The 22,368-nt window shown below is 50.9% G+C and overlaps 1 protein-coding gene across 2 annotated transcripts; it reads right to left on the bottom strand.

The window, feature by feature from the left end:
- Positions 1–6,265: 6,265 nt before the first annotated feature.
- CHRNA9 (cholinergic receptor nicotinic alpha 9 subunit) lies at positions 6,266–21,319 on the bottom strand. Of its 2 annotated transcripts, XM_070068131.2 has the most exons (6): positions 18,870–21,319; positions 18,424–18,592; positions 18,022–18,167; positions 16,951–17,105; positions 10,365–10,897; positions 6,266–6,859 (listed from the first exon to the last, which is right to left on the bottom strand). In XM_070068131.2, exons 2-6 carry the CDS (start codon positions 18,551–18,553, stop codon positions 6,318–6,320), a joined length of 1,506 nt encoding a protein of 501 aa, XP_069924232.2. In that variant the 5' UTR covers positions 18,554–18,592; positions 18,870–21,319; the 3' UTR covers positions 6,266–6,317. The 2 variants fall into 2 exon arrangements, with proteins under 2 accessions (XP_069924232.2, XP_069924233.2); XM_070068132.2 differs by lacking the exon at positions 18,870–21,319 and having other exon boundaries at positions 18,424–18,716.
- Positions 21,320–22,368: the final 1,049 nt, after the last annotated feature.

Below are 22,368 nucleotides of genomic sequence, written 5' to 3'. Positions count from 1 at the left end.
TAATGGGTGATACTTGTGAATGCGGTCTTATTGAGAAATAGGGTCTTTGTATTCAAGATCAGGTGAGGTGGTGCTGGATAAAGGGAGGCCCTAATCCAAGAACTGGTGTTCTTAGGGCGAGAGGAATTCCGGCACAGGGACAGAGACACAGAGGGAAAACATCAGCTAAAGGCAGAGGAAGAAATTAGAATGTGAGCTACAAAGCAAGGAAGGCTGAAGATTGTGGGAAATCCCCAGAAGCTGGCAAAGCAGGAGGGCTTATCTCCCAGAACCCTCAGAGAGCATTCCCTGGCAACAGCTCATTCTGGATTTCTTGCCTCTAGAGTGTGAGACGATTTCAGCTGCTTCACATCACCTTAGTACAGCATCCCTTAGACAACGTCCCGGGTGACGACGGGATGTAGAGAAGACACACGCCGCCTATCGTCAAGGAGTCACCAGCTAGGCAAGACCCCTTATGGTCGCCTTCTGCATACGTTTCTTAGGTGTGGGTGGCTGGTATCCATTTTTCCACATGCACTTCAAGGTATCAGGTAAAGGCTGAGTCCCACGCACAGGGTGGGAAGCCAGCTCTGCGTCTCCTATTTTATCCAAAACCATCAGAGTTCCTCTTCCCCACGACTGCTCCATGGGGTCTTGGATTCTCACGACAGAGGAGATCTGATTACTTTAAAGACGGAGGAGGGTGGTTGCTTTCCATGCCAAGATCACTTACACTACTGGGGTGAGCAAGGGACACCTCTTCCTACAGCATCAGAAAAGAAAACATACGCACAGTTTTAATCTCAGCTATATCACATTAAGGAAATTGGATTTAGTCCTGTAAGTATTTAGCTTGCTATTTGAAAGTTTTAGGGGAAGAGTCACAAGATAAGTTTGGCAGTGGTGAGAATGATGAAGTAGAGAGGAAGAAACTGAGCCTGTAGTCCTGGCTAGGGTGATACTGCATCAGTCCAGGCAAAGATGACACAGTTCTGAATTAAGGCAGTTGTCACGAGCATAGAGTGCGGACATCATTTAGCAGATAGAATTAACAGGATCAGCAATCAGTTTGATGTTGGGTTAGATAAGAATCCAGAATGATTGCCTGATGGCTAGCCAGAGTGACGAAGTTAAATGACAGTAAAACTAAATTACATAGGAAACACTGGAAGAGGAGTAGTAGACTTGGGTGACAACACAGACAATGAACTTAGTTTGGGACATGTTGAATTTGAAGGCCTGTGAGATAGTCAAGTAGAAATACCCAACTGATGTGAAGATTGTATTGGATTTGGAGCTAGGAGATCAAGACTGGGAAAATGGATTTAAGAATCATCAGGGGCCAGTGCTATGGTGTAGTGGGTAAAGCCGCCACCTGCAGTGCCGGCATCCCGTATGGGCACTGGTTCAAATCCTGGCTGCTCCACTTCTGATTCAGCTCTCTGCTGTGGCCTGGGAAAGCAGTAGAAGATGGTCCAAGTCCTCGGGCCCCTGTACCCATGTGGGAGACTTGGAGGAAGCTCCTGTGTCTTGGCTTCTGATTGGCTCAGCTCCAGCTGTGGTGGCCATCTGGGGAGTGAATCAGTGAGTTGAAGACCTCTCTCTCTCTCTCTCTCTCTGGAACTCTGCATTTCAAATAAAATAAATAAATCTTAAAAAAAAGAGAATCATCAGAGGGGTTGGCATTGTGGCATAACAGGTTAAGTCCCCACCTGTGATACTGGCATCCGACATGGGTGCCAGTTCGAGACACAGCTGTTCCACTTCCATCCAGTTCCCTGCTGGCAGCATGGGAAGGACAGTGGAGGATGGCCCAAGTGCTTGGGCCCCTGCCACCCATGTGGGAGACCTGGAAGAAGCTCCTGGCTTTGGCCTGACCCAGCCCAGCTGTCGGGGCCATCTTGGGAGTGAGCCAGCAGAGGGAAGACTTCTCTCTCTCTCTCTCTTTCTCTCTCTCTCTCTCTCCCCCAACTCTGACTTTCAAATAAATAACTTTTTAAAAAATAATTTTATTTTATTTATTTTTTTTAAACTTTTATTTAATGAATATAAATTTCCAAAGTACGATTTATGGATTACAATGGCTTCCCCCCCATACCGTCCCTCCCACCCACAACCCTCCCCTTTCCCACTCCCTCTCCCCTTCCATTCACATCGATTCATTTTCGATTATCTTAATATACAGAAGATCAGCTTAGTATACATTAAGTAAGGATTTCAACAGTTTGCTCCCACACAGAAACATAAAGTGAAAAATAATAGATGATTTTTTAAATGATGATGAAATCAGATCAGACCTATTGTCATGTTTAATCCCAGTGAGAGTCAAGTTGGGAGTTGATAATTTTTTTTTTTTTTTTTTTTACAGAGGATCAGTTTAGTATGCATTAAGTAAAGATTTCAACAGTTTGCACCCCCATAGAAACACAAAGTGAAATATATTGTTTGAGTACTCGTTATAGCATTAAATCTCAATGCACAGCACATTAAGGACAGAGATCCTACATGAGGAGTAAGTGCACAGTGACTCCTGTTGTTGACTTTACCAATTGACACTCCTGTCTATGGCATCAGTAATCTCCCTATGCTCCAGTCATGAGTTTCCAAGGCTATGGAAGCCCTCTGAGTTCTCCGACTCTTATCTTGTTTAGACAAGGTCATAGTCAAAGTGGAGGTTCTCTCCTCCCTTCAGAGAAAGGTACCTCCTTCTTTGAAGACCTGTTCTTTCCACTGGGATCTCACTCACAGAGATCTTTTGCCAGAGTGTCTTGGCTTTCCACGCCTGAAATACTCTCATGGGCTTTTCAGCCATAAAAAAGAATCCTCAGGATATATTTGACAGTAAAAACCATGGCGGAGGAAAGCTGGGGATGAAACGTTGAGGGACATGAATCTTTGCTAGGAGAGGAGGAACAGGAGCCAGCTGGGGCTGCCGTTTAGGGAGCAGCAAGTGCTGACGCAGGAGCGCCAAGTGTCCGGAAGGACATGCGGGCAGCAGCCAAGGAGCGTCCGAGGCAATTATAAATCCACGGTGAACCTGGCACGAACACTTCCAACTGAGTGGGGAAGACGCCAAGTTTTAAATGTAGAGTGAATGCAAAGAGGAGAGAGAATGTGCCCACTGTCTCCTCTTTGTCCATCCAGAGTCACACGCTACCCTTTGTCACTCTGCTCTCTGTCCTGGGTACACAGGCAGATGCCCGAGGCTGTTGAGTTTGGCCAACAGTGAGCCCTGGGAGGAGACTGCAGGGCAGGAGGGTGCAGTGGGGATATGCATTCCCCCATAGGCTCTGCTGCGTCTGCTCTGTCCCCTGGACTCAGGCAGCCAAGCACTGGCAGGCTGCACACGGCTTGTAACAGCACACGGCCCCTTGCGTTTCTCTACAACCTGCCCACGCCTTTGTATTTAATCCTTCTGTAAATCGTTCTCGAATTATTCTCATTGGAGCACACCATCTGTGTCCTGCCTGAGCCCCGTAAGATCCAGGGAGGAAACCTGGCTGAGAACAGCACAGGGGTAGACATACACAAAGCCAAGGGAGGTCTCGTCATGGGATTTTACTTTTTAAAGGTTGGAGAGGCTTCGATGTATTGACAGGCTCGTGAAGTTTTAACAGCAGGTCCTATTTCAAAGGTGTAATCGGAGAGGAGGAAGAAACAGGCAGAGTGCGCGCTCTGCTAACCCCTGAGCGGGTGACACTCCAAGTGGCCTTCCCGCTGTTGCTTCACATGCCCTAGAACTTGTGCTTCCAGTTTGCCCACGGCTGCGGTGGCATGTGCTGGTCTGAGCCCCGAGCTGACGGAGGAGCAGACACAGAGGCTACAGAAGGAGAAAGAGCAAAGGTCAAGACCTCAGCAAACCCAGTCACACCTCAGTGCACCCTGGCGGTAAACAGGGCAGTTGGTGTTTTTTTAAACTTTGCAAGGCTCTGCTTGAATGAACGGCCCTGCTCACCTTGTGTCTTGACTCCGCCTCTCCTGTGTAGGTCATGGATTGGATGGAGCTGCTCAGGCTTTCTCTATCTCAAGTGTAATCAGCCCTGTTCTGTCCTTGGGCCCAGTTCTGCCTACAGCCTGGCACTTTCCCCAAGGCTAACCCTGGATAACTCCTCCTGGTTCTCAGATTTCTCTTCCCCACCAAGCGCTCCCCCCGCCCCAGCGCCTTGTTGCTTACCTGCTTCAGAGAGCTCCACTCCCATTCCAAAGCAGCCACCACGTGCTACAACTCCCTGAGCTGAAGTCCGCTCAGAAAGTCTCCTACATTTCCTTGCAAGCTTTTTGCTTTTGCTTGTTTTCACATCTGTGTCTTCCACCTGAGTTTTACTGACAAAGCCACTGCCAAATGAGAATGTTGCAAGTGAGAAATGAACTTCTGAAGGTCCCTCATGTTTGGGATCTAGAATAGACAGGACCAAGTGACTGGATGGAGACGGGGTGAGGGAGAGCATGGTGTTGAGAATGATAAGGAAGGCCGGCACAATAGGCTAATCCTCTGCCTGCAGCGCCAGCACCCCGGGGTTCTAGTCCCGGTCGGGGTGCCGGATTCTGTCCTGGTTGCTCCTCTTCCAGTCCAGCTCTCTGCTGTGGCCCGGGAGGGCAGTGGAGGATGGCCCAAGTCTTTGGGGCCCTGCATCTGCATGGGAGACCAGGAGGAAGCACCTGGCTCCTGGCTTCAGATCGGCACAGCGCGCTGGCTGCAACACACCAGCCATATCGGCCACTTGGGGGGTGAACCAACGGCAAAAGGAAGACCTTTCTGTCTCTCTCTCTCTCTCTAACTCTGCCTGTCCAAAAAAAAAAAAATGATAAAGAGAATGGGTGAAGACTAAGGGAGGCTCGGGTTTGGGAGGAAAGGATTCTGTGTGCGGCATCTTGAGCTGGAAACACTGATAGGGACCCCCTGGTTGAGATATCTGGTAAGTAGCTGGACATGCCTTTGGAAGTTTGGTGATAATGGAAAGCTAAAAAAATTTTTTTCGAATAGATTTTACACTGAGATTAATTGCTGAAGTCTTTATCAAATAATTTCAGTGGGGTAAGACATGATGCTACAAGCTGAGAAACTCAATTGACTAAAAAACACACTCCTGGGTGGCTGTTTAGCCTACTGGTTAAGGAGCCACTTGGGACACCACAACCCCTATTGAAGTGTTTGAGTTTGAGATCCTGCTCCACTTCTACTTCCAGCTTCCTGCTAACGCACACCCTAGGAGGCAGCTGATGGTTCAAGTGGTTGGGTCCTTGCTACCCATGTGGGGACCTAGATTAGATTTCTGGCTCCTGGCTTTGTCTTGGACCAGCCCCAGCCATTACAGGTATTTGAGGAGTGAACTAGGCAATGGGAGGTCTCCTAGTCTCAGTCTCTCAGTCTCTCTCTCTCCTCCTCCTCCTTCTCCTCCTCCTCCTCCTCCTCCTCTTTCTCTCTCTCTTCTCCTCCCTCCCACTCTCCTGGAAAAATTACTAAACAGAATATAAAAGAAAGCACACATTCCTTGGCAGAAGTCTAGCAGTTTGCAACCATCGTTGAAGCTCTGACTTTGTTGTACTGTTATTCCTTCACTCACGCGCCTGCTTCCCCAAGTGTACTGAGAATCTCCGTCAGATCATTCTCTTTTACTCCTGGGTAATGTGGCTGTTCTCTTTTTAATCCCTGTGTGTAGGTGGTCACTAGCCAACCAACAGCTGCTGAATGGATGCTCCAGTGAAAGGAAGAGCTCTAACAGAATCCAGCAAATCACTATACACATGCAGTTGTGAAAGCGTTCCTATCTTACACAATATATGAGTATTACTCCCTTGGTGAAAATCCCCAATGTTTCTCACATAAAGCTCAAAATTTTTAATATGGCTCAGTTGGACCTTGTATGCTTAATCGAACCTAAACACCATAGGGGCTGGCGCTGTGGCACAGTGGGCTAAGCCTCCACCTGCAGTGCCGGCATCCTATATGGGCACCAGTTTGAGTCCCAGCTGCTCCACCTCTGATCCAGCTCTCTGCTGTGGCCTGGGAAGGCAGTGGAGGATGGCCCAGGTCCTTGGGCCCCTGCACCTGTATGGCAGACCAGGAGGAGGCTCCTGGCTCCTGGCTTTCAATTGCTGCACCTCTGACCATTGCAGCCATTTGGGGAGTGAACCAGAGAATGGAAAACCTCTCTCTCCTCTCTCTCTCTGCCTCTGCCTCTCTGTAACTGCGCCTTTCAAATAAATAAATCTTTAAAAAACAAAACCACAGACAACCTAACCCCTGAGTTATATATGAGCAAAAATCTGGCTTAGCATAACGTTGGAGTAAGCCACAGAAGTTTATTATTATGTCCATAGATGTCAAATGCCCACTAATCTGCTCTTGCTATGATTAAAATAGTCATCACAAACACCATAATGAAAAAAATCCACATGAAAAACCGGTCTATGACTTTCGCAACCTTCTTCCACTCGCTGCCCTTGGAGTTGGTGGCCTTGTGGTCTTTGAGACACTTGGCGATGTACTCGATGTTCCTCGTTAGCGCTCTGTACCGTGCACAGTAACCATCGGCGTCCGGTGGGCTCTCAGCCTGGCCTCCAAGGTCATTCTTTAAGAGTTTGTTCATTTCCTTCTTTCTGGAAAGGGTTTTGTTCCTGGGTGTCTGCAGGTTAGACTCGGGGAGTTTGCCATAGACCTTGGGGAGGTGGCCCCGCTCCTTGTCCTGGTGCGGGCTGAGGCAGCTCTCGCCCACATCGTAGACGAACAAGATCCTGGACATGTATTTCAGGATGACCACCCTGGCCCAGGGAGGCACCGGCCGGGCCTCTGCCCCGCAGAAGTGGATATTCATCACCATGATGGTCAAGGCGGTGGAGGCCGTGATCAAGGCCATCGTGGCGATGTAGTACTTGCCTGGAGTTAAAATAAAAACATTACCAATTGGCTGGTGTTTTCCAAGAAAGTAGTGCACCCTGGCCATCACTTGTGTAGACTTTTAAATCAGACTTTCTGAGTTACACCCCCGAGTCTTGTGACCTGGAGCAAGATACATGATCCTGCCAAGCCTCGGCTTCCTGCTCTGCAGAATGGGTGTGACAGTCGTATCTGACTCACAGGAATATGGTGAGATGATTCATTTAAAGTGATCTGCACTGTCCCTGGCTCCAGGTCAAAAGGTTTGTAAATGTTTGCTGAGATCATGATGCGAAACAGCTTTCCATTCTCAACAAACAGATAATGAACTTGACCAGTTGTCAGAATTGTCTTCAGACCTCATTACTATGAAAGCCAATTACAGTTGGATAACAAGGGAGACACTGTGTCTCTATTAGTCCTTAAAAGGTGGATGTATAAAGCAAATGCTCATGAAAGGAGATATTAAGAGAGGAAACCACAAAGATAAGGATACAAATTTATGAAGTGCAGAACAAAAAACCAATAAGATGAACAAAATCAAAAAGAGTAATAAAACTGCTAAAGCTTTGATAAAGCCACTCAGGGTAGGAAGTGAGGGCAGAGGGACAGACAGAGAAAATAGGAGGAAGCGAAAGAATAGAGATTTAGGGAGCAAAAGATAATGTTATATTGCTGTAGGATACTCTATTTGATAATTTAGATGAAGTTCCCAGGGCAGTATGTGAAAAGGAGCACAAGAAGAAAGAACACTTGAATAGAAATAGGAATCAATAAAATACCTCTCCTTTTGTCCCCAAAAAGGTTCCATGCCCAAAAGAATTTACAGATGGGTTTTACAGATAATTCATATCCAACACAAGTTGTTCCAGAAACAGAAAAAAAGGGAAAACTGCCTTGTTCATTTTATGAAGTCAATTTAACCTTGACTCCCAAAGTGACAAGAAATGAACTATTAAGACCATTTCATAAATAGACATATTTGAGAAAGTCCTTTAAGAACACTAGTTTACAAAACCCAGTGGTGTCTTAGAATGATGCTCTCTCATGGTAAAGAAGAATTTGTCCGGGAATACAAATAGGCCCAACATCAGACAACCTATTGATGTAATTCACCACCAGTAGTGGATGAAAAAGAAAATCCACAGGATTGTCTTAACAGATGAAGATAATGGGCGCGCCCTGTGCAGATCTGTGTGTACCCTGCCTACGAAGATACATTTCCTATTTTCACAGAACAAGCAGTGCCTGCAGAACTCCCGGGAGGCATCTCTCTGCAGAAACAGTGCCGGCTTGCTCTCGAATGTCCCTGCTAAGGAGCAGTGAGGGGGTGAGTGTGCCTCATACACGGTTATGAGTCGATGCCATCCCTGTCAATCATTTTTTTTGCCTTGGGAGAGATAATAAAAATGCTGATATATTTCCTTCGTGTGTGTGTGTGTGTGTGCGTTTTGTTAGGAGAGACACAAAAAAGTAAGAAATCTCCACAGAAACCATCATAATAATGGCTGAATCTGGATCTACATAGAGAGTAAAAGGATAGTATGATGTCCCATTGCTGTTGGGGTCTAAGTCTCTTGGTCTTCTGGAAGTTCTCATTACTTTAAAGAACTGGAAAAACATTAGGTCTAGCGTCTGACCCTGGTTAGTGTCTATCACAATAACAAGTCATTGAGACAGAGGGGTTGGATCTGAGGGCTACCCTGGGCAGCAGGAAGGATCCTTGGCCTATCCGAGGGGTATCCTTGGCGACAGGGAGGTGATAGAGAGGAGCAGCCTCAGGCTACACTCTACCCTTTGGATTATTGCAGATTTTTGAAATTGTGGTTACTTTAGAATCACCTCAGATCCCCAGATCTTGGCCAAAAGCACTAAACCAAACTCTTTGGATGTAGGAATCGACACCTTAATAAGCTCTCCCTCTGCTATTACACCCTGGAGGCTGAGGGTTATTCTGCTAAAGGGTAGACGCCAAGGCTCTAAAAGCCAGCTCATGCTTCTGGCAATGGTGCCCCTCTTCCCAAGAAGAAAGCCTTTGTAATGTGGCCAGATAGAAGCGATCATGTGGACCCCGTATTTACGGCCAGCCAGGATCTGCGCCAGGCAATGATGGAGAGGCAGCAAGTACACGGACTTCTCAGCAGACGAAACCCAGACTGAGCGACTGGTAGGGCCGAGGAAGCTGGGAGGAAGCCAGTGTTCCGATCAGGCCCCTTTGACTCCAAAGCCAGAGCCTTAACTCGCAAGTCAGTGGTTTTCAGCTTTGGCACAAAAAGTACATCAGAGGCACCCAGGAGGCTTGTTAAAACCAGCGGACACTGGGGCTGGGTGTAGTGGGTAAAGCTGCTGCCTGCAGCACTGGCATTCCATATAGGCACCAGTTCAAGACCCAGCTGCTCCACTTCTGATCCAGCTCTCTGCTATGGCCTGGGAAACAGTGGAAGATGGCCCGGGTGCTTGGGCCACTGCTCCCATGTGGAAGACCCAGAAGAAGCTTCTGGCTCCTAGCTTTGGATCAGCCCGGCCCCAGCTGTTGTAGCCATTTGGGGAGTGAACCAGCAGATGGAAGACCTCTCTCTCTCTCTGCCTCTCTGCCTTTCAAATAAATAAATAAATCTTAAAAAGTAAAAATTTTAAAAATGATGGACAGGCCTCACCTCCAGAGCTTCTAACTCAGTGGGGGCTACAGTGGGCTCTGGGAATCAGCACTTACAAGAGTTCCCAAGTAAGGCTGAAGGTGTGAGACCAGGGACCACCACTTTAGGAGGAAGAAGGGTTGGAGCCTGGGCAGGAGGGAGGCTGGGTGGGAAGTATCACTGTGTTACTAAATCTGTTCATATGAAATACATGAAACTTGTATAATTTTTTTAAAAAGACCACTGCTCTAAACTACTGCATCTCCTTGCTCTTCTGTATAAACCCAGTGACTGCAAGACCAGTTTTGATTCCCACAGCCATATCTATATTCTGAGATGGCAGCTGCACACACAAGTGAATTATGTGACAACCTATACTGAGTTGGAAGTTGGTCCAACTTTACAAGTTTAAAAATACCTCTCTCTCTCTGTGTGTGTGTGTGTGTGTGTGTGTGTGTGTAATTTTAAAGGGAGATGGGCATTTAGCCTAGCAGTTAAGACACCCATGCACCATATTGGAGCACCTGGGTTTGACTGCCAACTCCACTCCTCACTCCAGCTTCCTGCTAATGAAGACCCGCCCCGGAAGGCAGTAGTGATGGATCAAGTAATTGGGTCCCGGCCACCCACATGGGAAACCTGGATTGAGTTCCCAGTTCCTGGCTTTGTCCCAGGCCACACCTGGCTGTTACAGGCACTTGGAGGAGTAAGCCAATAAATGGGAGTGCTCCAGCTCTGTGTGTGTGTGTGTGTGTGTGTGCATCTGTCTGTCTCCTCCTCTCAAATAAATACTTAAGTAAATAAATAAATGCCCACTCGACTCCAGTCACTACCACGCTAGGTTTCACGTGTAAGACATTTAAACTCACCGATGAGGGGGACATTTTCTGAGGCCGGCATGATCTCGGCCACCATTAACTGGAATACAGTCATGGCCAGCAGGATGGTCACTCCCAGGGAGACCTTCTCCCCGGAGGCTGCTGGGAGATAAAAACTCAAGGGCGCCAGGAAAGAAATGAGGACACAGGGGATGAGGAGGTTGACGATGTAGAAGGAGGACCTCCTCTTCAGCAGGAGGGTGAACGTCACATCCGGGTAAGGCTCGGAGCAGCAGCCGTAGGAGATGACGTTCTTCACAGCGGGCATGCCGTGAACCTCCCATTCCACGTCCTCGATGAAGTCCGAGAGGTCCCCGCTGTCCAGGGCGTTGAAGAGGTCCACCTGGTTGCCATTGTAGGTCCAGGAACCGAAGGTCAGGTTGCACTGCTGGTTGTCGAAGGGGAAGTAGGTGACGTCCACCACGCAGGAGCTCTTGGTGATGGCGGGCGAATCCCAGGTGATGAGCCCGTCGTAGCGGAGGACCACGTTGGTGTTCACCGGCTCCGAAGACTCGTCGTCGGCCCTGCAGGTCAGAGGAGGAAGGTGGGGAGGGCTCGCCCGCTTCCCCACCCGCCTAGGGCTTCCCCCTGCGGGCGCCCAGCACTTCAGCAGTTGCCGCTGGATCACCACTTTCCCCACCGCTCGAGATCAGCTCCTCCATTTTTTTTTTTTTTTTTAGATTTATTTATTTACTTGAAAGTCAGAGTTATGCAGAGAGAGAGGTCTTGAGGTCTTTCATCTGCTGGTTCACTCCCCAATTAGCCACAACAGCTAGAGCTGTGCCAACCCAAAGCCAGGACCCAGGAGCTTCTTCCAGGTCTCCCACGTGGGTGCAGGGACCCAAGGATTTGGGCCATCTTCTGCTGCTTTCCCAGGCCACGGCAGAGAGCTGGATCAGAAGTGGAGCAGCTGGGACTCGAACCAGCACCCATATGGGATGCTGGCACTGCAGATGGCAGCTTTACCACAGTGCCAGCTCCCTCCTCCATCTTGGGGCTGCTGCTGTGGCACCACTTGTGATGCTAGAGTCCCATATCGAGCCACTCTGCTTCCCACCAGCTCCCTGCCAACGCGCCTGGGAGGGCAGTGGAAAATGGCCCCAGTCCCTGGGCCCCTGCACCCATGGGCGAGACCTGGATGGAGTTGCAGGATCTTGGCTTCAGCCCTGCCTAGACCGGGCTGTCGTGGCGATCTGTGGAAGAACCCCCCCCCCCCGTAGTTTCTTCCTGGAGGAGCTCTACAAGGGCCGGAGAAGGTTTCGGGGGTCTCCAGCCCTGACCTCCTTTCCAGACTGACGCTTTGCCTTTGTGCTCTCGCCATTGGCCGGCTCCCTGGTAGTTCCTTTGGTCCCCCAAACGGAACAGCGAACGTTATCTCATTCTCCGCATCTGGTCCTCCCCCCACCCCACCCCCCTACCTCCAGCCTCTTCTGAGGGTCCTGCCATCTTGTCCCTCACCTCCTGTAGCTAAGGTTAGCTACGAAAGACCACCTGCAAGCTGAATTCTAAACAAAGCCTTAATTCGGTAGGGCGCCCAATTCCTCACTAGGTCTAAAGATCAGAGATTAAAACTGTCCATTAAAATCCGTAACTCTCTGCTACTAACTTGAAATGTCTGTGGTTTACTCTCCTACCAATCTGACGACGTCAGGCATCCTCAGAGCCTCTGTTTCTAAGCGCTGGGCTCACCACACACTCACTCACACCAAACACGCACACCAGCACTGGGAGCCCTGTTCCTATTCCTTCCCGAAGGCACCAAGAGTCCGTGTCTACTTCATGTATCACGCTGCCGAGAGCTCATTGTCTCGTGGGGAAAGTCGGGACTGAAGTTATATGAGGGAATTTGTCCCTGGCTGAGTAGAACTTATCTTCTGTCTAGCTTCTTCCCATTGTCTCTGGCTGTGTCCCCTGGAGCGATTTTCTCTGTCGTTGTCTACGGTAGCCACGAGGTCTTCCTAAGGCCTTCTCGCTTCCAAACCAAGCATCAGGGATTCAGCTGTTCCCCCGATGAAGCGGCTTCCAGGCCCACCGCCTCCCTGGTGCCTCTCTGACGAGTCCAGCACTGTGGACTCAGGCACCCGCGGTGGATCTACAGGCACCCGTGGTGGATCTACAGGCGAAGCATCCTGCTCACAACAGGCTGACTCACCTACCCCATGCCAACCCCCACACACACCACCACCACCACCACTACCATCACCACCACCATCACCACCCCACACACACCACCATCCCACACACACCACCACCCACACACCCCACCACTACCACCCCACACACCACCACCACCCCACACCACCACCCCACACATACCACCACCCCACACACACCACCACCACCACCACCCACACACACACCACCACCACCCCACACACACCACCACTACCACCACCACCCCCACACACACCACCACTACCACCACCACCACCACCACACACACCACCACCACCACCACCCCCACACACACCACCCCCACACACACCACCACTACCACCACCACCACCCCCACACACACCACCATCCCACACACACCACCACCCACACACCCCACCACCACCACCACCACCACCCACACACACACCACCCCATACACACCACCACCACCCCATACACACCACCACAACCCCCACACACCACCCCATACACACCACCACTACCACCCCACCACCACCCCACACACACCACCCCATACACACCACCACCCCACACCACCACCACCACCACCCCGCACACACACGTCACCACCACCCCACACATACCACCACCACCACCCCACACACACCACCACTACCACCACCACCACCACCACACACACCACCACCACCACCACCACCCCCACACACACCACCCCCACACACACCACCACTACCACCACCACCACCCCCACACACACCACCATCCCACACACACCACCACCCACACACCCCACCACCACCACCACCACCACCCACACACACACCACCCCATACACACCACCACCACCCCATACACACCACCACAACCCCCACACACCACCCCATACACACCACCACTACCACCCCACCACCACCCCACACACACCACCCCATACACACCACCACCCCACACCACCACCACCACCACCCCGCACACACACGTCACCACCACCCCACACATACCACCACCACCACCCCACACACATCACCACCACCACCCCACACACACCACACACACACATCACCACCACCCACACACACACACCACCACCACCACCACCACCCCACACACACACATCACCACCACCCACACACACATACCACCACCACCACACACACCATCACCACCACCACCACCACCACATCACCATCCCATACACACCACCACCACCCCACACACACCACCACCACCCCCACACACCACACCCCACACCACCACCCCCACACCACTACCACCACACACACCACCACCACCACCACCACCTCCACCCCACACACACCACCACCACAACACAACAACAGTCTGTGGCCCACAGTGTTCTGAGGCAGCGTCTGAGAAGCAGTGATGCTGTATCTGGCATCAGGAGCTTCTGAAGGGCCAAGGATTCAGCTGGAAGGACCAGGGTCAGGCAGCAGCTGTGACTCCTGACCCCGTCCAATAAAGCCCTTCTCTTCTCACTTGGTTAAAGGGACGCGATTGCCATGCGACCACAGCCCCATGTAGAGCCTCTCTAAATAGCAGAACAGTGAGACGTTTCACTGAGAAGGAGAGGGCAAGGGGAGCAGAAAATCAGAAATAGAAACGTCCAGGACTGAGGGCAGGGAGGCCTGGAGGCCACCAGAGCAGCAGAATGAGGCTGGTTAATCCGCGCGGCGAGAAGGCTCTGTGTGAGGAAGAGGCGTGGAGCAGAGCTCACGCGGCAGCTGGAGGCCAGTGAGCCAGGAGCCGGGGCCAGGGGAGGGAGGACAACTGACCAGAGCCGGAGGGGGGTCGTGAGAGTGCCTGAGCACGAGACTGGCATCTTTAACAAGGGGGCCCTGAGCTCGGCTCGGCTTAGGCTACCACCCGCGTCTGCGAATAAGCACTGCAGTAAGAACTGGCCACTGCCCCAGACAGCGAAAGCAGGAAGAGGAACTGGGTTCTGCCCAGAAAGAACTGTGAGAACTTCCGGAGGGTTGTCGGAGATTGCTCATTCTTCTGTACTCTGCGGGAGGGTGGTAAGAACGGTGTGGCTTATTTTCTTGCTGTGTGTGTATGTGTGTGTGTGTGTGTGTGTGTGTGAGAGAGAGAGAGAGAGAGAGAGAGACAGAGACAGAGAGACAGAGAGACAGAGAGAGAGAGGAGAAATGAAGCCCCCATACTTGTATGTCATCTCAGGTTGGAAAGACTACGGAAGCTTCTCGGCCTCTCAAAACGGGGCGCGGACAGGAGGCTCAGGGCCGAGGTTCCAGGAGACCCAGGGCTGTGGATGAGCTCTCTGCATGAGGAGTGAGCCTGACATCCAGGCTGCCACTCCCCAGTGTCACTTCCAGAAAGGAAATGCGTGCCCGCTAGGAGGCTGTACGGGGAGTCCCCTGAGCTGCCCCCCATTCATATGGTTCCGACCACAGAAGGATTTTCCCAACTCATGGAGACTTCTGTAGAGACGCTCCCTAGATGACAGGCAGAGAAACTGAGCTGGAACCGCGACAGAGAGAGCTGGCTCCTCCTCCAGCTCCAGAGGCACCGTCACGTGGAGCTTACGGAAGAAGACCAGAACAGCAGGCAGAATCTGCGTTGGAGCAAGATCCCTGCTGATTCATGTGATGGTACAGTTTGGGAAACACAGTCCTTGCTCTGACAGGAGAGGGCCGGCTGGCGTGCCCCGATGGAAGCGTGCTCTGCTCCACACAAAGTCCAGGGCTCATTGTTACCGAATGTGATCTTGGACAGTGAGCACCCCCGTTTCGGGGTTGAATTGCATCCCTGGAAAATTCATATGCTGAACTCCACCCCCCGACCCCACCACCTCAGAGAGTGACCTTATTTGAGACTAGGATCATTGCAGATACAGTTAATTAAGATACAATGAATTTGGCCGTCGCTGTGGCTCACTAGGCTAATCCTCCACCTTGAGGCACCGGCACACCGGGTTCTAGTCCCAGTCAGGCGCCGGATTCTGTCCCGGTTGCCCCTCTTCCAGGCCAGCTCTCTGCTATGGCCCAGGAGTGCAGTGGAGGATGGCCCAAGTGCTTGGGCCCTGCACCCCATGGGAGACCAGGAGAAACACCTGGCTCCTGCCTTGGGATCAGCGCAGTGCGCCGGGTGCACCGCACTGGCAGCGGTGGCCATTGGAGGGTGAACCAATGGCAAAAAGGAAGACCTTTCTCTCTGTCTCTCTCTCTCACTGTCCACTCTGCCTGTCAAAAAAAAGATACAATGAATTTTTGCTGGAGTAGAGTGAACCTAATCCAATATCATTGATGTCCTTATAAAAGGGGAAGTCTGAACACAGAAAGACACAGAGAGAATCCCACAAGGATATGAAAAGCACAGATCACAGTTGTGCTTCCACAGCTCCAGGAGGGCCAGAAATGTCAGCAAACTGCCAGGAGCTGGGGCAGGCACAGAACGCGGCTCCCTCACATTGCCCAACACTGGCAATGCTTCCTCACGTTACTCCTGCCTCCAGAGCAGAGACGCAACAACAAACCACTGTTGCTCAGGGGCGGGTATCCGGTGTAGTGAAGACGGTTGTTAGAAACCCCACAGCCCATATCAGAGGGCCTGGGTTTGAGCACCTGCTCTACTTCCGATCCCAGCTTCCTGCAAGTGCGCACCCTGGGAGGCAGCAGTGGTGGCTCAGTGGTTGGGTCCCTGTTACTCAAGGGGGACACCTGGATTGAGGTGCCAGCTCTTGGCTTCAGCCTGGACCAGTGCCGGCTCTTGAGAGCATTTGGAGACAATGCATGGAAGATTTCCTCTCTGTCTCTCTGCCTTTCAAATATAATGAAAATAAGTGATAACCAAGAAGTACAATTTCTGTTGATCACCCCATCTGTAGTACTTTGTTATGGCAGCCTAACAAACTAACTCACCTGAAAGGGGAGGGAGTAGACTGAATGTGGAGGTCTCCTAGCTGTAGGCTTTTATGTTATCCCAGATTTTACAAACCTTCTTTCAAGGCCTATGAACATGGATTAATACTTAACTTCTGGGGCCAGCGCTGTGGCACAGTAGGTTAATCCTCCACCTGTGGTGCCAGCATCCTATATGGGCGCTGGTTCTAATTTCAGCTGCTCTTCTTCCTATCCATCTCTCTGCTATGGCCTGGGGTAGCAGTAGAAGATGGCCCAAGTCCCTGGGCCCCTGCACCTGTGTGGGAGACCCGGAAGAAGCTCCTGGCTTCGGACTGGCACAGCTCCAGCCGTTTGTGGCCACCTGGGGAGTGAACCAGTGGACAGAAGACCTTTCTCTCCCTCTCACTGTCTGTAACTCAACCTCGCAAATAAATAAATAAAATCTTTAAAAATATATACTTAACTTCACATATGTTTTAAATATTCCTTCTTCACTGTGTTTAAATTTGCCAAATCAGCAAGTTCATGCCTGAGAAGCCACCGTTCCTACGTGCACTTACTTGTTGTACAGGACGATGTCGGGCCTCCACACCAGGTCGCTGGGGATCCTGATGGAGTCCAGCCCATCATACTGGTCACGGTCCCACGTGAGATACGCGTCGTGCCAGATTTGACGAATCCACAAATAGGCCGTCAGGATTTGGTTCCTTTCATCCTGCACAACGAACCCAGATATCGCGTTATCCAGGAGTCGTCTCCACCAAGGGCCGCCATCTAGGACACTTGCTCTTCATAATAGAAATATCAAGAACACTTATCTATTTCCAGGGAATAAGAGAGAGCTTTTTTATTTGATGCCCTTAATTGACTGCCAAGACCGTATTGTTGCCTTCTTGATTTCCTGTTCAGGATGTAGACAAGTGTTTAAGTCTTCAGAACTTTTCATGAGTCAACTCTACAAATTTCTCTGAAAACCGGTCAACTAATGATACACTTGAAAGAGAAAGTCAGGAAATAGCTAGCATGTACGGAAGAAAAATCTTTCATGTTTCTTAACTTTGTATAATTAAACACATATAATCACTAAATAAGCTATGGCATTGTAAAATGCCATCTTTCAGTTTTTAAAAAATTGAGATTAAATTCATGAGACATGCAGTCCTTTATTTTACCTATTTTAGAGGTGTAGAATTCAGCAGCTTCTAGTACATTTATAATTTAGTGTAACTATCACCATCTCCCAACTCAAGGACATTTTAAGCACCCCGACAAGGTAACCCATACCTGTTAAGAGGTCACTGACCATTCCCCTCCCCACCCCTGTCTCCTCTGCCCTCTGTAACCGTTCTACTTTCTGCCTCTACACACTTTTCTGCTGGGAACATCTCATATCAATGGACTCACACAACACGCAGTACCACGTTTCTTTGGATTGAATAAGACTGACCACGATCAGGTAACACTCAATGACCTGAATTAACTTTGCAGAAGGCTTCTGCCCACGGTGTTCCCCTCCCACCAGCTTGCACACAGAGCTGTCTGCTCTTCTTCCCTCTCTAGTCCCAGTCTAGAGATTCCCTTCGGAGGGCTCCAAGAAGTGCTCCCCAGAGCCCCCGCCACAGGTGACTCACCATGTCCTTAATCTGAGATAGTGTAATCTGCAGTGTGACATTCAGAACTTTATCCGTATCCTCCACCGGACGAAGAGCGTTGGAATAATCTTCAAAAAGGTCATTAAACAACTTCTGAGCGTATTTTCCATCTGCTGTTTCCACAGCTGCTCAGAAAGAGGGAGTGTGGTCAACAACCAGAGCGTCTTTATTTCCAGGCAAAGAACCTCAGAAGATGGCCCAGCACCAGCCACCGCAGGTCAGTGGAGGAGCTGTCTTCCGGGCATGCTCCGCCCAGACCAGCACACATCCGTAAGAAGCAGGGAACCCTTCTGTGCACCGCCATCATCTGCTCTGTCTCCTGCCCCACCCCACCTCTCACCAAAGAAATGGCCAAGAGGGTTCCATGCCACCCCGTCTCACCTCTCAGTCTGGAAGCCACAAAGTAAACCCAGCACAAGGAGATGCAGGAGTGGAGCCGGTTCATCTTTGTCTTGAGCCTCTGTGAAGTCCCAGGCAGGCAGGCAGGCGGGCAGGCGGGCAGCGTGGTCATCTAGGTCCCTCTGTGAGTGGGAAGGGGCTGCCGGGGTCTCTGTGCCGCAGATGGAGAGCTCAGGCTTGCACTGCATGCTGGACAGAGGTCCTGAGACCCAGACGCCTGCCCTCCCTCCCTCCCCTCCGGGTAACCCGAGACCCGCAGCTCCAGTAGCTGAGTCGCCTGGAGCCCAGGGTGAGGGGGTACCAGCAGGGCAGCTGTGAGGGAGCCAGTCCAGTTGAGGGACCCTAGGTCATCCTCAGCAGGAACACCCAGACCAAAGAAAAGAAGGTAGGGGCAGGAGTTGGGAGTGAGTGAGGGGCGGGGCGGATACCTGCAACCTGGAGACTCCAGCTACACAGAGTAGGAGAAAGCGGACTGCAGCTGAGGCCAGGGAAGCGCAACAGATCCAGAAAGACCTCGGGCACTTCCAGCAGCATCCGAAGGGAGGAAGAGAAACAGCTCCGGGAGCTCCAGAACAGAGGGGCATTGGGTTTCTCCTCCTCCTCTGCCTCGGGTCACTTCCCTGGTTGTCCCACTGGGCATTGATCTTGCACAGCAAACACGTGGGAGTGGGTCTGTGGGGGGTGCTGTGTTGAGTGGGAGAGAACTTAACCCCTTGAAAAGCAGCGACCAGGTGAACTGGATTTGGAGTTTGAGCACCCAGGTCTGACTGCCAGCCCAAACCCTTGCTAGCCCGTTAATCTGGACCTGCTTCTGTGACCCTTCCTGAACGATGGACCAAAACATTCCCTCCTGCCCACAGCTACTGCTGTCCTGTAGGTGCATCAGAACGCACCACAGAGATCTTAGCGACTGTCCTCTCTCATCAGCTTTGTCGGTCCAGAAATTCCGCTTTTACCAAACCACTCAGGATTTACCAGCTCCGAAAAAAAACCCAGCAAAATGGTCCACAGGCTAACCAAATCAGCATGAGGATGACTCTTAGCCAGGATCAGTGACACTGCTGGAGAGGACAGGGCCCGCATTCGAAAGCACTTTATGTAATTCAGTCATTTCTCATCTGTGATCTAATTTTGCTCCCACAAAAGAACGTTGATTTCCAATTGCTAATGTAGTCTGGGAACTCAGGTCTGGCCCTCCCTGTGCCTTGGAAAACCAAATTAAGATAATTTGGTTGCCTGGAATCGGAGCCAGGAAATTGGAGAGCTCTCGCTCATCAGGTTACAGCCCTCTGATGAGTCACCCGGCCCTCTTCAGGAATAGACCAGCAGCCTGGAACAAGACACTCGAGCCATCAGCTACGTGTGGTTCTTAATCGCCTCTTCCCTGGTGTTGATTGTGAAGATGTTATTTTCCCCAGGCCGGGTCTGACTCACTCATCAAATGACACAGCTCCTGGTGCCCACGCTCAGACCTCCTTCAACAACTGCGCCACTCTGCAGTCCCAGAGGCTGAAGGGATCTTTGAATCTGAGTCGAATGCCTGCTCCTGCAGCACAGGAGCCCACTGAGGTCCGGGGCTGCAGCGTGGCCTGCCTCATGCCGCGGCCGAACCAGAAGACCACCCCTGTTGGTCACTTATAAACATCTATATTATAAATATATTTTTAAAATGGTGCAACTCTCAATGCTAATGCAGACCAAATTAAACCAAAGCTTTGGGGAGATATTTTGCCTTTTAGAGCAAAGATGTTGATGACCACAAAGCAAACTCCTCTCTGGGTCACTCTATAAATAACCACCAGGTGGGGCCTGCTCACCTTCGGCCAATCACTGCCTCCCAGTCTGCGCCAAACCTTTCACCAAAAGAGAGCCGGGGGTTCCACAGCTCCCAGGACATTACGTGGGAGAAGTCAGTTGAACTCACTGTTTAGGGTTCGATAGCCTTGGAGTGACTTCCTAAAATGTGCCCTTGCCCAGACAATGGAGAGACAATTTTAATAAGCCTCAGCAGTCCAGAGATGTTGTGTCTCCCAAGTTCATCACATTTCCTGATAGCGCCCAATAATCAGGACTGGTCATAGCTGTTGCCATATAAACTCAGCTTGAAGGAGCCACCAGCCACTTAAGTCTGCTGGGCACTTGAATAGAGACTCTGGGTAGCATTTCGCTGTAACTGTGTGACATCATCACCCAAGGGACCCAGCATTCAGGTGGTTTCTGGAGAGCCCACTGGTCCTTTTGCCATCTGCCCTTCTGAGAAGCATCAGTCCCTTGTCACGAACTCACAGACAGGTGGCACTGAGGCCATGGCTGGGTGGCTGGCAGCCAAACCCTGTAGCCCAATCTTGAGACACCTGTCTGCTCTCAGAATGTGACACGAGGACATTAGGCACATTCTGTAAGATCACACTATTTCTTAAGTACAATTTTTATCCCATAAGCCATACAGGCCTATTCTAGAAAAATGAGAAAATACAGAAAGGCACAGTGAAGAAGAAAAAAAGGATCCATCCAGGCAGAGAGAGAGAGAGAGAGAGAGAGAGGCTGGGTTCACACAGTGGTCGTGTGTTACACACGCTCCCATAACTGCAGGGTCACCTGGTGTGAGCGCTGGGAGGACACAGGCCATCTGCAGGCCGCAGGCACACGGGCGTACAGAGGACGTGTCTGCCAGTTCCCTCCTTCATCTTGCAGGTTTGGGTTGTATGATCTGCCCTTCCTTCCTACCCCTCTCCCACCCTCCAGGTCCCTCCTTCCCTCTTTGTGGTTGAAGCCGTTGTGGAGGACCTGTGCCCACTGGGGTCCAGCCTCTTGGGGAAATTCTTGGCTCCATTCCAGGAGGATGATGGCAGCACAGACATTGCTTGGAAAAGAGCTCCTGTTTGGCAAAGAAACCCAGTGAATTATTTTGCTAAAAGACGCTCTTCCCAGCAGCCAAGGGGGTTGGAAGAATAAATACCTTCATTCTGTTACACGTCCATGTACAAAAATTGCAAAAAATCAAATGCCAGGTTTGGAAAGGGTTTTTCCCTTTTGCAAATTCATACAGCATAGATCTTTGGCGCGTTTCATGGAGTATAGAAGCAGAACCCATGAAGAGCCCTTAAAGGCCATCTAGCCGAGCTCACTCCGTTTACATATGCAAACGCTGAGCCCCAGAGAGAAAAGGAACTTCCCCATAGAGGTGTGGTTATCCAGAGAGGCAGCCCTTTTGCCCTGGCTCTCCGCAAGCTGCCCCCTCCACAGCACCAGGACAGCGAGTGAGGAGACTCAGGAAAGCACGCAGAGCGTACCTTGAGGAACTTGGAAATGCTGCTCCACTCCGCCCAGGGCAGGTGGGACCTCAGTCTGACCCACATGGGAAACCAGGAGCCAACCAGAGACCCTCAGCCTCCCCAGGAGCGTCAACTCCTGGCAGGAGAGGAGGGCTGTCCTGCTCATCAGAGCCACGCCGGCTGCTAGCCATGGTTTGTAACTGCATGAAATTGCAGGAGATGTCCCAGGAGCCTCCGGGCCTGAGGATCTACTGTCCACACATCCTGGATGCATCGTGGGCATGAGTCTTGAAATATAAACACTCAGAGCTCCTTTAAAGGGGATCTCTCCCAATTCCTTCGCCCTTTGGGATCAGGGTTGCAAGAGCAAGCCAGAGGGGCTGGCACTGAGACAGCACTCCCCAGATTTTTTGGGTTTTACTTCTTTCTCATCTTAATCAAGAAAAGCAAGTTGCTTCATCTTTTTTTTTTTTTTTTTTTTGACAGGCAGAGTGGACAGTGAGAGGGAGAGACAGAGATAAAGGTCTTCCTTTTGCCGTTGGTTCACCCTCCAATGGCCGCCGCGGCCAGCGCGTTGCGGCCGGCGCACCGCGCTGATCCGATGCTTCATCTTTTTTAAGGAAGTTTAACTGATACATAAAAAAATATACAT

This window comes from Oryctolagus cuniculus, chromosome 2, assembly GCF_051225735.1.
Source record: "Oryctolagus cuniculus isolate XC-2025 breed Fujian yellow rabbit chromosome 2, ASM5122573v1, whole genome shotgun sequence".
Lineage (NCBI taxonomy): Eukaryota > Metazoa > Chordata > Mammalia > Lagomorpha > Leporidae > Oryctolagus > Oryctolagus cuniculus.
This window is presented reverse-complemented; position numbering and strand designations above follow the sequence as displayed.

Excerpts from the sequence above, each read along its gene's own strand:
- CHRNA9 (XM_070068131.2), bottom strand. The coding sequence starts at position 18,553 with ATGACCACGCTGCCCGCCTGCCCGCCTGCCTGCCTGCCTGGGACTTCA. Across the intron at positions 18,168-18,423 it reads TGTGGCTTCCAGACTGAGAG|CTGTGGAAACAGCAGATGGA; the intron begins GTGAGACGGGGT and ends CTTTCTGAGCAG. Across the intron at positions 6,860-10,364 it reads AGAAAATGTCCCCCTCATCG|GCAAGTACTACATCGCCACG; the intron begins GTGAGTTTAAAT and ends TTTTAACTCCAG.